Source organism: Phascolarctos cinereus, unplaced genomic scaffold (assembly GCF_003287225.1).
Source record: "Phascolarctos cinereus isolate Bilbo 61053 unplaced genomic scaffold, phaCin_HiC Scaffold_2;HRSCAF=192, whole genome shotgun sequence".
NCBI classification, from domain to species: domain Eukaryota; kingdom Metazoa; phylum Chordata; class Mammalia; order Diprotodontia; family Phascolarctidae; genus Phascolarctos; species Phascolarctos cinereus.
In genome coordinates this window covers 120,776,305-120,791,163 of record NW_027555625.1, presented here as the reverse complement: position 1 = coordinate 120,791,163, position 14,859 = coordinate 120,776,305, and the positions used below count along the sequence as shown (strand labels likewise).

General features: G+C 37.9%; 1 protein-coding gene across 1 annotated transcript in view; it reads left to right on the top strand.

The window, feature by feature from the left end:
• Positions 1–14,859, top strand: part of ANTXR1 (ANTXR cell adhesion molecule 1) — a 324,308-nt gene that overhangs the window by 54,152 nt on the left and 255,297 nt on the right. The window contains exons 4-6 of the mRNA XM_020985369.2: positions 3,289–3,370; positions 4,101–4,134; positions 5,986–6,065. Of these exons, the coding sequence (XP_020841028.1) occupies positions 3,289–3,370; positions 4,101–4,134; positions 5,986–6,065 (196 nt within the window). The remainder of the gene's footprint in view (positions 1–3,288; positions 3,371–4,100; positions 4,135–5,985; positions 6,066–14,859) is intronic.

Sequence of the window (14,859 nt, the reverse complement as noted above, 5' to 3'; positions counted from 1 at the left end):
TCCCTCTCTCTCCCTCTCTCTCTCTCTCTCCCTCTCTCTCCCTCTCTCTCTCTCTCTCTCTCTCTCTCTCTCTCTCTCTCTCTCTCTCTCTCTCTCCCTCTCTCTCTCCCTCTCTCTCTCTCTCTCTCTCTCTCTCTCTCTCTCTCTCACATTCCTCCAGTATTCTGGCTCTAGTTCATCTTCCTCTGATCAAGGCTTCTGAGAAGCACCCCAGCCAGGATTCCCTGGATCTGAGTCCAGTCGCTTTTCTATCACTGTCTATCTCTATTCATTCTCAAGGCTATAGCAACCAATCAACAACTATGTTTTAAGCTCCTTCTGTGTGCTAAGCACTGTGCCAAGCATTAGTTATGAAATAGCTCCTGCCCTCAGAGGGTTACAGTTCTATGTGGGGAAAACATGTCTCCACATACCAAATTAATACGGAGTAATTTGGGGAAGAGACAGCAGCAGCTGGGTGAATGGGCAACGGTCAGGAAAGATCTCATTTAAGAGGTGGCATTTGAGTTGAACTTTGAAGGAAACTGGGAATTCCAAAAGGCAAAGGTGAGGAGGGGCTACATTCTAGGCCTGAAAACTAGCCTTTGCAAAGGGAAGAGAAAATGCTGTTCATGAAAAACAGGAAGAAGGCCAGTTTGAATGGATTGCAGAGTGCATTGAGGGGAGAAATATGGAATAGACTGGGAAAGGTAAGTTGGATTTAGGTTGTGAAGGACTTAGAATGCCAAATAGAGAAGTTTCTATTTGATCCTAGACACAATAGGGAATCACCTGAGCTTGGGGATCAGGGAAGGGATGTGGTCCAACCTACTTTTTAGGAATATCATTTGGAGAACTGTGAGGTAGATGTATTGGAGAGGAGAGACTGGAAGCAGGGAGATGAGTAGAAAGTGATTGCACTGGTCCAGGGGAGGGGGCCTTCTCCTTCTTACTCCAGGTGCAAAGCTCTCTAAGCATCTAAGATTTCTCTGCTGAATAGCCTTAAGCTATTGCAATTTCTTTCAAAAATTTTGGATGGTGGTGAACTTGTGACTTCATCAGTTTTGATAATTCTTGGAGTGGAAATTTCCTCCACCAATGGAGATTACTAAGCCAGCTCTAATTTATTGGCATAGAGATTTCCCTGGGTCACTGAGAGGCTATGTATGACTTGAGTAGGGTCTCACAGCTAGAGTATTCTAACTCTGTGACAAGTTCAAAAGAGAGTTGAAAGCCAAGTATTCTTTGTGTTCTGGAGCTGGGATGGAGATCACTACTAAGGAAAATCAGAGAAGTTGGTTTCTAATTCCGGTTCTGTGATTTACAACCTTTGTGGCTTAGCTGAAAAATGAAGACATTTCAGTAAGTGACTTGTAAGGTCTCTTCCAGGTGGATAGAAAATGAGTTAGGATTTGAGCCCATTTTCTTAACCTCCAAATCCTTTGGTTTTTCCACCTAATCAGAAGATCTGGAATAAAGTCCTGGGTCCATCGCTTTTTGACTTCAGTCAAGTCACTTTACTTTTTGGAATCTTAGTGTTCTCATCTGCAAAACAGGAATTATAATACTAGTGTTCTACTGGCTTTACAAGAAAATTGTGATGAAAGTGCTTTGTGATCCTTAATGATATGTATATACATATATATGTATATGCATGTGTATGTATATATATATATATATATACATATATATCAATCATATTATACCAAGCAATATAGTAGAAGAGTTGTTTAATGATGATTTTGCCCACTGTATGACCCCTACTCCAGCTTCAGCAAGTTCCCATGAAGATAACAGGAGCTTATCAACATTTTAAGACTTTCTTCTCCAAATGTCTTAATTCTCTAAAAAAAGAGTCCTGTTAGTTCTGACTAAAGCACAACAATCCATTGTCCAACTGGACTTCTGGAGTGCTTCTGTTAGATCATGTATTTATTTTTCTGGGCTCTTTGGGATGTTTGAAGAAGGAGTAGGTTGATCAGGGGCTGAGAGATGCCATCTGATTGAGAACTAACTAGAAGTTGTATTAGGGGCTTACTTATACAGACTTAGGACCATTTAACTCAGCTCATGACCTCACCAGACACAACAGCATCAGTGGAACAAGGCCAAGTAAAAAGTAATTTTCCCACCTAACCATTATTTGTGTTGGCACCAGGGAAACACAGATTTTAGGAAAATACATGTGCAAGCAGCTGGAACAGGTTTAGAGGAGGTATTCCAATTACAAGGCACTCTTTGGGCAATGGGAAAATGGAATATTTGTTAAGGATCCCTTGTATACCCATCTGAGAAGGCTATGTAGCCAAACACATCTTACAGTCCTTCCTATCTCACCTCAACACTTCTAGTTTTAACTAAAAAATTTTCTAATTCAACTTATTCACCATATAATAACTTCCATGATAGGAACCAGTGATATAAGAAGAATTCATTCATTTACTGAAGTAATTGAGTAATCACTTGTTTTTTAGTCATTCAGTTGTGTCTGACTCTATGTGCCCATGAACTTTGTCCTGGGGTTTTCTTGGCAGAGATACTGGAGTGGTTTGCCATTTACTCCTCCAGCTTATTTTACAGATGATGAAACTGAGGCAAACAGGGTGAAGTGAGTTGCCCAGGGACACACAGCTAGTAAGTGTCTGAGGCCAGGTCTGAACTCAGGAAGAAGAGTCTTCCCAACCTCATGCCTGGCACTGTATCCACTGTGCCACCTAGCTACCCATTATATAGCATACACTCTCACTAAGAGGGACAGTTCTGACTGGTTAATAGATTTCTAAGGATGCTTTTTTTTCTCCCCAAACATCTTTATTTACTTGTTTCCCTAGCTTCTTTTAAGTTCCAGTTAACATCCCGTTTTCTACCAGAAGACTTTTCCAACCCTTCCTAATTCTAGTGCCTTCCCTCTGTTAATTATCTCCTATTTCTCCTGTATAGAGCTTGTTTGTACTTACTGGTTTACTTATTATCTTCTTTCTTCAATTGTAAGCTCTTTGAGGGTAAGGTCTTTCTTTTGCCTCTTTTTGTATCCCCAGAGCTTAGGACAATGTCTGACACATAGTAGGCTTAATAACTTAATTCTTTAATAACATAACTTAATAACACTTAATAACTTTTAATTGACTGACTCACTAAACACATTAGTTTGGCACTGTTGCAATTAGCATATACATTCATCCAATACAGTCATATGAAAACACTACCAACCCACCTGTGACATTTGCATTACTACCAATGCCAGTAGGACAAACCTCCAAAGCAAAGATTTCCTCGATTAGTCTTACACAGTATCTTTTTGGTTTTCAGAGAACAGATTCGCCAAGGCTTAGAAGAGCTACAAAAAGTCCTGCCTGGAGGAGACACGTACATGAATGAAGGGTTTCAAAGGGTAAATTTTTGAATAATTATAAAACATGAACGTATGGAATTTTCAGAACAACACATTCTAGCCAGAGAAGACACATGGATTAAAAAGCATATTTGTTTGAGAACCACAAAAGAAGGGGCAGCTAGGTGGCGCAGTAAATAGCGCTCCGGCCTTGGAGTCAGGAGGACCTGAGTTTAAAACCGGCCTCAGACCATGACATTTACTAGCTGTGTGACCCTGGGCAAGTCACTTAACCCCGATTGCCTTACTCCCCACCCCCCCCAAAAAAAAGAACCATAAATGAAATAGCAACGACAATTCTGTTTTGCCTTGTAGAGTGAACAGAGGTATCTAACATCTCTGGCCTGTCTGACACTGGCTCTGGTGAAGAGCTCATTAGTTAATGAAATCTTGGCAGACAGTAACAGCCCGCAGGGAATTCCCACCCTTTCCCCAAAGGGATGTCTTCACAGGTTGGTAGAATAAGGAACTTCATTTGATGAGAAAATGTCTCTCACTCCAGCATAAGTGAAAAGGGATCCCAGGTTCATGCAGAGCGTGACCTAGATAATTAATCCAATGTGGTTGTAGCCTCAGATCATCATCACTGATTAATTATGGGACTAATTCTAGGTATTTAAGAGCCTTCGTTCTGACTGTAGAGTCATATTCTGAGCTGTGTGCATAAATATTTCATTTGAGATGCAAACCATGAATCTCTCTCTTACCATCCTATTCATGTGTATTTCAGGCCAATGAGCAGATTTATTATGAAAATATTCAAGGTAAGAAGATATTATGAATTATCCAACTTTCTTTCATTTTTTTTTTGGTTTGCTCCTAAAAAACTGGCATCATGCACATATTCAACCTTATGCATAGTTCATATATGTAAACTTCATTCACAAAGAGGGTGGAAGGTATATAAGAGGATGAAAGACACTAGTTCAATTTGGCTGGTTCACATAGAGGAAAATTCCCTTAAAAGTAGCAGAGAACCCAAACAAGCACAGTAAGCAATTGCCATTTGGTTTTGTGCCTTGTTTTCAAGCATGCTTTAGTAGACTTGTGTGCCTTGATATCTGTTGCATGTGTAATTGCCCTGCCTAGAGTTGGCCACTAAATCTTTTTATCAGTATACTATCTGTCCTGTACATAGAGGGAATAGGATTTATGTGCATTAAGCTTTTGCACAACAACTATTTTAGAGTGTACATACAAAGCACTTTGTAAATGTGGGGTGGGGGCAGTAGAGAGAGGGATTGTTTAGTACTTATTGCTTATCTGAGCAACTCTTTAACAGCCTGATTACTCCTACAAAAATTTAGCCATAAAGAAGATTCTTTCTTCTAGGGATATAAGATTGTCTATTTCAGCAGTTCTCAAAGTATCATCCCTGAAACCCTTTCAGGGGGATTGCTAGGTCAAAATTATTTTTGCAATAATATTGCAATGTATGGGGAAGCTAGGTGGTACAGTGGATAGAGCACTGGCCCTGGAGTCAGAAGGACGTGAATTCAAATCCTGATCTCCAGAAGTATTACTGGATTCTCCACTGTACCCTTCTTTTAGACAATTTTTCTCAGCCCATTTGCCTTCCCTGGGCCCAATGCAACCAACAGAAGACACCTAACAATTCCTCTTCTCTTACGTTTGGGCATTTGCAGTTCTCTCCAGAGTTCTCTGCCCTGGCAATAAAGCTTTAGACTAGGAATTCCCATTTATCAAGATAACATAACATAGTGGAACAATATTGGACATGGGGTTATAAGAACTGGACCTAGTTGTGTGACCATGGGCAAGTGACTACATGGTTCTCAACCTCAGTTTATTCATATCTAAAGTGGTGATGATAATAATGTTTTCATTGCCAACTTCATGAGACTGTTGTGTGTAAAGCATTATATAGGACCACAGGTTTAGAGCTGGAATATAAGCATCTATATAGTCATCTAGAATGTATCTGATAGGTGGTGACCCACCTCTTCAGGAAGACTTCCAAGGAGGGGGAAACCCACTCTGTCCAGTCTGGAGGCAGGCCATTCGAGTTTTGGACAGTGCTAATTCTTAGGAAATTTTTATTGATTTCAAACTTAAATTTGCCTCTTTCAACTTTCACTCAATACTTACCTACATGGGTATTCCTTCTATAGACCTTTAGCTCATCCGTGTCCTGGATGTTTTCCTTAAGATCATTTTCTTGAGTTATTATGAGTTATGAGATATTATGAGATATTATTGAGTTATTATTCACAAAGAAACTTGTGACCTGGTGGACAATTCTGGGGATGATTTTCCCCAACTCAGCTAGGCTGGTCTCCAAATGACCGCTCTGTAGTCAAAGCTTTTCTGGATTTGGTAAGCTCTCTAGATGCTTATATTCCTTTTCTAGGGCCTTTGGGAATACAGGGTCATCTTCATGCCATGATTAGAGTATACCTTTTGTAGAGTAGTTTGAGGCTGAGAACTTAGAAGAAAAGCACATTTTCTCCCATTTCTGTTCTGGGTAGCATTCAAGTTCCGTGATGTGGTATGTTGGTGGCTAAGCCAAAAATACATTTATCCCTAGTGCTAAGGAAAGGGGCTTATCTTGTATAGGCTTATTGGAATGAACAAATTTGCTTTGCATTTGGCAGGCTACCGGACTGCTAGTGTCATCATTGCTCTGACAGATGGAGAACTCCATGAAGATCTCTTCTTTTATGCAGAGCAAGAGGTAAGAGACTGCGCTTGCCTAGCCCTTTGCTGAATGTACTCACACACACACACACACACACACACACACACACACACACACACATACATCCACACACACACCTACATTGGTCTTATATCTCTTCATATGTGTCAAACGTGAATTTGGTTCTTCTACTATATTGTAAGTTCTGTGAGGTCAGGGACTATGGCTTATTCAAACTTTGTAGGTCATCCATCACCTAACACTGTCGATTGGTCAACCCATTAACCAATATTTATTAAATGTCTAATAAAAATGTAACATTTTATTCAAAAACATAAAAACAATTTTTAGCTCATGGGCCATACAGAAGTAGGTACAGACTGGATTTGGTCCTCAGGTGTTAGTTTCCCTGCTCCCAGATCAACTATCATACCAGCGTAGTGAATACCATAGATCTCCAAGGATTTACAGATTATAAATATCTCTTTCTGTCCAAATAGAAACATTGGTGCCATATTTGCTTCCATAGTTTCCCCTCCTTTCTCCTAATATAGTGAAATGGAGAGAAATCAAATCCAAAATATGGGTCCAGGCACATAGCTACTCTTCACATCCTACATTAATTTTTGAGATCTTAATATTTAATTAGGAACAGTGACTCAGCCAGAGTTTTGCAGCAGTTGTAGTACAGTTAATTGAAATTTAGCACATGCCATTCAACGTCAGCAAGTTTGTGTTTTCTGTAAGTGTTCTGATAGAGCAAGCAAAACCTCCTTTAAATGAAATTCCCTACACTTGTATGAAAGCAAGGAAGGGAATTTACCAAATAATTGAAATGTGGAACTTGCCTTTAGGAATTCCTTTCCTTTCAAGTTTTAGATTTGGAGTTTGCCAAAGTTTTAACCAAACAAAAGAAAGAACAGATACTTGGAACAACTCTAGCTCAGGTTTCCTTTAAAGGACTGAAGTTCATTGTGGTTGGGGGGGTTGAGGTCACTCTCAAACCAGGTGAGCAAGTGGGTGAGCAGCACAGAGATTTGGAGGGAATGGATCTAATACAACTGGGCAGACATAGAGAAGGGGTGCTGACCAACGTACTCATCCCAATCACTGACAAACAGCTGGCAGCTCCTTAATTTACACTTTTTCATACCCAAGCAAACATTTGTTCTGCTTAGAGAAACCTCAGCTGGCAACCTGGTTTTTATTTCAAAACAGATAAATGTTTTTTAAAAATTTAATTCTGGAGGGAGAGAGTAATTTAGAGGGGACACATTTCAAAATTTTGTTCCAAATGTATATTAGGGGCTAAACAGATGAGGAGGAATAATATGGGAACTAATATGGTATGCATTTCCTGAATATTTGGCAAATGATATGCTTAAATTTTTCAGAACAAAACTTGTCTATGTGGTAGGTACTGAATTTATCTTGGTTTGGATGCAGCAAAAGTCCAATATGAAAACTCAAGAAGGAAAAGACTAGAGATTAAAGAAATTGCTGCCTGCTAGAAATCTCTGCACAGGAGATGGTGGAAAAGAATTTCGTGTATGTCACATGTATAGACATTAAATTCAGGTTGCCAGATGCCAATAAAAGCAGACTTTATGGAGGAAAGAAGAAATAAAATATAAAAACCCAAAATTTCCACTCTTGCTTAACCACACATGTTGTTTGGCTAGACTAGGAGGTTTAAGGAAGGGAGTGGCAAGAGAGGAGGTTGGACAGGTAGACTGAGACCAGATTACTAAAGGACTGCCAGGCCAAGGCTACATTTAGTTCTGTGGGCAGTATGTGTGTGTGTGTGTGTGTGTGTGTGTGTGTGTGTGTGTGTGTGTGGTGTCTATGGAAGGTTTTGGATCAGTCAAATGGTAGTTACCACCAGCATCATCACTGTGGTAAAGGAAAATTTTGTGTAGAGGTGGGAATATGATGGCGGTGGTATAGGGGAGAGAGTGCTTGATTTGGAGTCAGAAGCCATAGATTTAAATTCCTGCTACTTATTTCTGGTGTGATGTTGGGTGAAACACTTAATCAATTGGTCTTCATCTTAGCGTCCTCATTTGTAAAATGAGAATGTTTCTCTCCAACTCGAAAATCCTATGATCCCACCAACACTTATAAGCCCCAAGCTTGGGGGTTGGAGAAGGGAAGAAAAGAGGGGGGAAATTACTTTCTTCATTGAATTTAATAAATATTTACTTAATATATACTATAACTCAGTATTGTTCCAGGTAAAGTTGTCTTCCTATTCCTAGTTCTGAAATTCAAGTATTATATAATTCAGAAGGCAGAGCCTTGGGTAAGTAAAAGACACATATTTCAAACCAAAGAGTGAGCTCTGCCTCTCCTCTTTAGCTACAGTTTAATAATAATATCCATGGAGTATGACCTTGGGGATTATATCTCCAAATATACTATATCCTAGAGTGGGTAAAAAAAATAATAAGAATAATGTGGTTAGCTTTTTACTTAATTACAGTTAGCCACTAATAATTGTTTTAAAGTTTACAAAGCACCACCATCCTGCTTGACATTTGGTACAAACCTAATGAGGTAGTCCTGTTTGATGATCAAACTGAGGTCTAGAGTGGTTGAATGACTTGTCCAAGGTGATTCAACTATAAGTAGGAGGTTCAAATACAGGTCTCACCAAGTCCAATGACCTTTCTACTATAATATTTTGACTTAAATAATAATAATGATGACTAACATTTGTATGGGCAGCTAAGAAGACTCATCTTTCTGAGTTCATAACTCACATCAGACACTTAGTAGCTGTGTAACTCTGCATAAGTCACTTTACTCTATTTTCCTCGGTGTCTTTACATGTAAAATAATCTGGAAAAGGAAATGTCATACTACTCTAGTATCTTTGCCAAAAAAAAACCCAAATGGGGTCACAAAGAGTCTGACATGACTAAAACAAGTGAACAACAAAAAATTTTTATATAGTGCTTACTATGTGCCAGGAACTGTGCTAAGTATTACAATAATAATGATAGTAACATTTATATAGCATTTACTACGTGCTTTACAAAGATTATTATCATTTGATCCTCACAACAACCCTGCAAGATAGGTGATATTATTACCCCCATTTTACAGATAAGGAATCTGAGGTAAATAGGGGCTCAGTGATTTGTCCAGTGTCACATAGGTAGAAAGTGTCTGAAGCTGGATTTGAACTCAGGTTTTCCAGAATCCAGGCCTGGTACTCTAGCCACTGTGCCACCTAGCCACCTCAAATCCATTAATACTATATCCTAAAGAATTAGAAATACAGGCTTAGATTTTAAAATCTAGCCACTGCTCAAATTTTTACAATGTAGCCAATAGTTCACAGATGCTCAGATTCCTTAAGAGTCTGGCTAACATGGTGGATCTTTAATAAACCTTGTTTTTGGCTAAAAAAAATAACTAGAAATACATAGTCAAGACATTTTGACTATCTGCTCCCCTCACCCCAACCAAGTCAGTATTAGGACCAATGATTAGGTATTCAATAGATTTAAATTTTGACTCAACCAAAAATAACTTTTGAGTAATTAAGGGGGGACATGAGCTGAAGTATGATGTCCACTTCTGAGGACCACAGTTGAATTCTGGAAAGCAGAATCATGAAGGGTCTTGACTTTATATCATATGAGGATTGGTTAAAGGAACTAAGAGAAAACTGGAGAAGAAAAAACTAAGAGTGAATATAGTGGTTGTCTTCAAGTAGTCAAAGGACTCTTATGTGTAAGAGGAATTAGACTTATTCCTATTTAGTCCCAGAGGGCAAAACCAGAAGCAATGATAGAAGTTGAAAAGAGTCAGATTTAGGCTCAATATTAGCTGTCCCCAAGTGGAATGACTTGGCCTGAAAGATGGTGGGCTCCGACAACCATTTGGTTAGGTAGGTGATAGTAGGGATTAAATTAGGTGAACACTGAGGTCTCTTCCAACTCTAAATGCTATGATTATATGAGCATTGCACTCCTAAGAGGAGTTCAAGGGGAGACTAGATGATCATCTGACCAAGAGTCGATAGAACTGCTTCCTTTTTTGAAGGTTGGGTAGACTCTGATCCCTAAGTCTCTTTCCCCTTATTAGGGTCATAGTATTAGAAGGGACCTCAGAAATCACTGAGTTTAACACCCTCATTTTGTAGGATAAGTTCTATGCATTGCTCCACGTCGCATTGCTCCGTGTCACAGAGCTTGTACACGTGCCATCTAGGAATTGAACTCAAAGCCTCTGGCCATTAAGTCCAGTGATCTTTCTATTTTAACACAGCTTCAATTCTAAGAGGCTATAAGTTCTTTATAGACTATGTATATAAATCTCTCTCTTGATCCCTCAATGTAGACATCTCCAGTTAATACCATCGAGTGTCTTTCCAATAGTGAACCAGTGAACCCAGGTTTTGTTTTCACTTCATTTAGCCAGGTAGTGCATATCTAGGATTTGTTTTCTTCCTCTATCCAGACCTTAAAGTAGTATATTTTAAATAAAGAACTGCTTTCCATGTGGTTATAAAATACATTGATGTTCTCACTCTTTTTTTTTACTTTTATATATTTTAAGGTGCTTGAATAAGTCATGAATATGAAACTAATTCAAAGTCTTTGCAATAACCAATAAAATAAGTGTATGTAATGGCACTGCTATTCAGCTTGCTTAATAATTCCTGAATCAATAAGTTGATCTTTATGCATCTGGGACTATTTTGGCCCACCCTTTTTGATATTAGCTAATATATTGTTTTCTTGTATTTATAGATTTTTCTCATAATATAAACTAGAAATGAGGCAGCTAGGTGGTACAGTGGGTAGAGTTTTGGACCTAGGGTCAGAAACACCTGAGTTCAAGTCTCATCTGAGTCACTTACTAGTTGTGTGACTTAGGACAAGTCATGTTTCCTCATCTGTAAAATAAAGGGGGTAAATAATTTTATTGTCTGCCTCAGTTTTCATATCTGTAAAATGAGGATTATAACAGTACTTACCTCCCAGGGCTGTTGTAAAGGATCAAATGAGATATTTGTAAAGTGCTTCGCAAGCCACAAAATTCTGTATTTATATAGTATCAACAAGGAGAGTAATCAGTCTCTGTTTGGAGGGATCACTTATGTTGAGATTGGTGGCATCAGGTTTATGTTTGAGAAAAGCTGGTAAAGTGTATTTCTAATAATTCATGTACCACTGTGAAGCATTTGAGTTGGTAATTATGGATCTTAGATGTCTACATTACTTTCCAGTTTTGCAGAGGCTAGAATTTTAATCTTCTACCTCTATACAACTATTCCATTATTCATTATGTTAATGGTATGAAAGTTTTCTATTTAATGTTTGATCTAATTAATATTTTTATTGGATTGGACTTCTTATAATTGTATATATATGGATGTGTGTGTGTGTGTATATATATATATATACATATATATATTATATATATGTGTGTGTGTGTGTGTGTGGGTGTGGGTGTGGGTGTGTGCGTATATGTGTGTATGTGTGTGTGTGTGTGTGTGTGTGTGTGTGTGTTTAGAAATGTTTCACATCCGGCTTTTGGAGGGGGAGAGTTCTGTATTCTGCCTGATTTCTTTCCTTCTCGTCTCTGTTTTTGATTCAAGTTGAACTGTTTCTGTTGTACTTTGCATTGTTTTCCCTTCTTGTATCATCTTGACTTTTAAACTTCTGCTTTCAATTGCTGATTAAGAGAATCTGAAATTTCTAATATATTTTGGTTTCCTGAATTCTTTTCAGATATTTCTTTTTGTTTGCCTTTAAGGAGTATGGCATTCAAGTTTTCTACTATGTGTACCAATTGTACATTGAAGTATCTTTGTCCTTCAACACATCTTCAAGGGCTCTGTCAAGTCACTTCTGCCGTAGCGGTATTTGATTCCTATCTTTAGTATGAATTCCTCTATGGTGCCACCTTTCCTGTGACATACATTGCTCCATGCAGGTGCTAAAATGTTGTTGTTTTTTCCATTTTCTGTCAAATTCAGTGAGGGAATGTTTTAATTAATGATGGTTATAACATGAACTGACTGTTTTGAATTACTATTTTGGCATAATTTGGTATAATTTTTGGCATAATTTGTTGTTAGTTGGATTTATGGCATGAAACTCAAAAAGAGATTTTTTTGGAATTGTAGTCTAAATATTCTCATGTCCTTGCAGCTCAGTGGCTCAATGGTTAGAGCTCTGGACCTAGAGTCAAGAAGATCTGAGTTCAAATTCATTCTTAGATGCTTAATAGCTCTGTGTCCCATGGCTTGTCACTTAACTTCTGTTTTTCTCAGTTTCCTCATCTGCAAGATGGGGATGATGATGATAATAATAATAATAATAATAATATAATAATAATAATGATAATAATACCTATTTCCCAGAGTTGTTCTAAGGATAAAGTGAAATATGTATAAAGTGCTTTACAAACTACTATACAAATGCTATGAGTGGTGCAGTGGATAGAGTGCTGGGCCAGAAGTCAGGAAGACATCTTCCTGAGTTCAGATCTGGCTTCAGAGACTTACTAGCTGTGTGACCCTGGGCAAGTCACTTAACCCTGTTTACCTCAGTTTCCACATCTGTAAAATGAGCTGGAGAAGGAAATGGCAGACCACCTCAGTATATCTGTGAAGAAAACCCCAAATGGAGTAACGAAGAGCTGGATACGACTGAAGATGACTGAACAACAAAGGTTTTAAAAAATCATTTGAGACATTGGTGCTGTTTTTGTCATGTGGTTCATTTTTAGGTAGAATTTTGGGAGTTTTATATTCACTGAAGATTTTCAGACCTTGGATTTTTTAAATTCACCATCTTTAGATTTTTTAGTTCCTCAGCTGCATCGTTTATTTTATCTAATCTAACCCTAGGGATGAAGTTGTTCTTGATATAGCCCTTCACTGGTCGGTGATACATCATTATAGAATTCAAAGCTGTGGATGCCCTTGACAAAAAGCAGCATTAATTCCTCGATCATAACTGCTGAGATCTGTTTCCAACTTTGTCGTGATACTGTATAAAAGTAGTTGTGCCTTCCCTGTTTTATACATATGCTTGGTTTGTTTGCTGTAGTGGTCAGTACTAAATTCCAGTAGGCAGGGTATTGAATTTTCTGATTGGTTGCTATGTGTCTGTCTCTCTATGGTACCAAAACACAAAGGAACACCACTAATTGTACTGTGTTCTGTGTGAAGCCGATCATTGCCATTTCGAAGAGGGCCATATTGTATTCCTATCCCTATATCTATTTCTGAGATTCATAAGAATAGTTTCATTGTTTTGGTCTAGCACAATAGTTGCTATAGTGGAAATAGGCAATAGTGGATGCCTAATAAGTGTCACTTGATTGATTGAGATGATAATCCAACCAGTCATATAGCCAGGGCATGTTTCAAGATATTGGCTCATGTTTCAAGATTCCTATCCATCCTTCACAGGTATTGTAGCACCTTCAAGGTTGTACACAGAGTTCCTACTGTATATCCTTGTGGTCACTCCCTTACTTTGCCACGCTATCTTCCCCATGATATGTATGATGGACTTTGAGGATGTTATTTTATTATTATTTATATTGCTATGATCTTATATTTTTCAATTAGGTTCAGATAGAAGTAATAATAATAATAATAATAATAATAATAATAATAAAAAATAGTATTTGTAGAGTGTTTTAGGGTTTGCACAGTGCTTCACACATACACATATCTTTTTTTTATCCTCAAAACAACTCTGAGAGGTAGGTGCTATTATTATCCCCATTTTACAGATTAGGAAACTTAGGCAGACTTTCCTGTGGTCACACAGCTAATAAGTATCTGAGACAGGATTTGAACTAGAATCTTCCTGATTCCAAGTCCATCACTCTATCCATTGCATCAGCTATTTGCCAAACTATGCTAGAGAAAATTGCTATTATGCTATTATCTTTTATGTAATATTCAAGGGACTATGATACAAGTGAACAAAATGACTACTTTTTGTATTTGAATAAAATTAAATGCATCCTCTGTAAGTTTATGGAAATCATCCTTAGTACAATGCTAGTGGCAGAGGGGATGACAGGGATGATATTCAACTCATCTTGTTCCCACATGATATTGATCTCCTTTGCTAGGTCTCTATATTTTGAAAGCTTTTCATCCCATCTAGCATGGAAATTATGCATATACAGCATATGGTAGTATCTGTTAAAACACTCTTAAGTTTTTTATAGATTGGTGTTGTCTGAGAAGTTCTGGGAAGCAGTTCAGTCTGTGATAATGATCTGGTTCTAATATAGCTTATTCATTAAGTTCTCTAGGATATTTTGAAATTTGCTGATGTGTGATTCTACCTACCACTCCATTTCTTACTAGGTACTTGCTAGGTACTAAATTGTTATGGCTTATAGTAATATGTTGTGTGGGTTTTCTTTCTTTCTTTCCTTTTAATCATTTCTTTGCCTATTTTATAAATTGATCACTAAGTCCAGACTCCTTAAGGATAACCTTTATTTCTGGCAGCAGTGACCTGGTCTTCAATTCCCATCATAAATCTCTCCATTCCACAAATAAACGCACATGGTTCGGCCATTTGTTCAATGCTCCTTTGCTGACATATTGTTGCCTAAGTTCATGTGGATACTGCCCATGGAGGACTTTTTGATTCTCCTCCTCAATCTTAGTTGTTTCATAGGCTCTAGCCAGAGGGAAACCACTCTTGGTTGCCCTCAATAATTTCAATGGCACATATCCTTTAGTTCAATGAAGTGATATCATCTGATAGTTCCAAAAATGTTTCTGTATGCTTTAAAATTTTATCATGCATTCTAAAAGTTCCAATCACTTCTC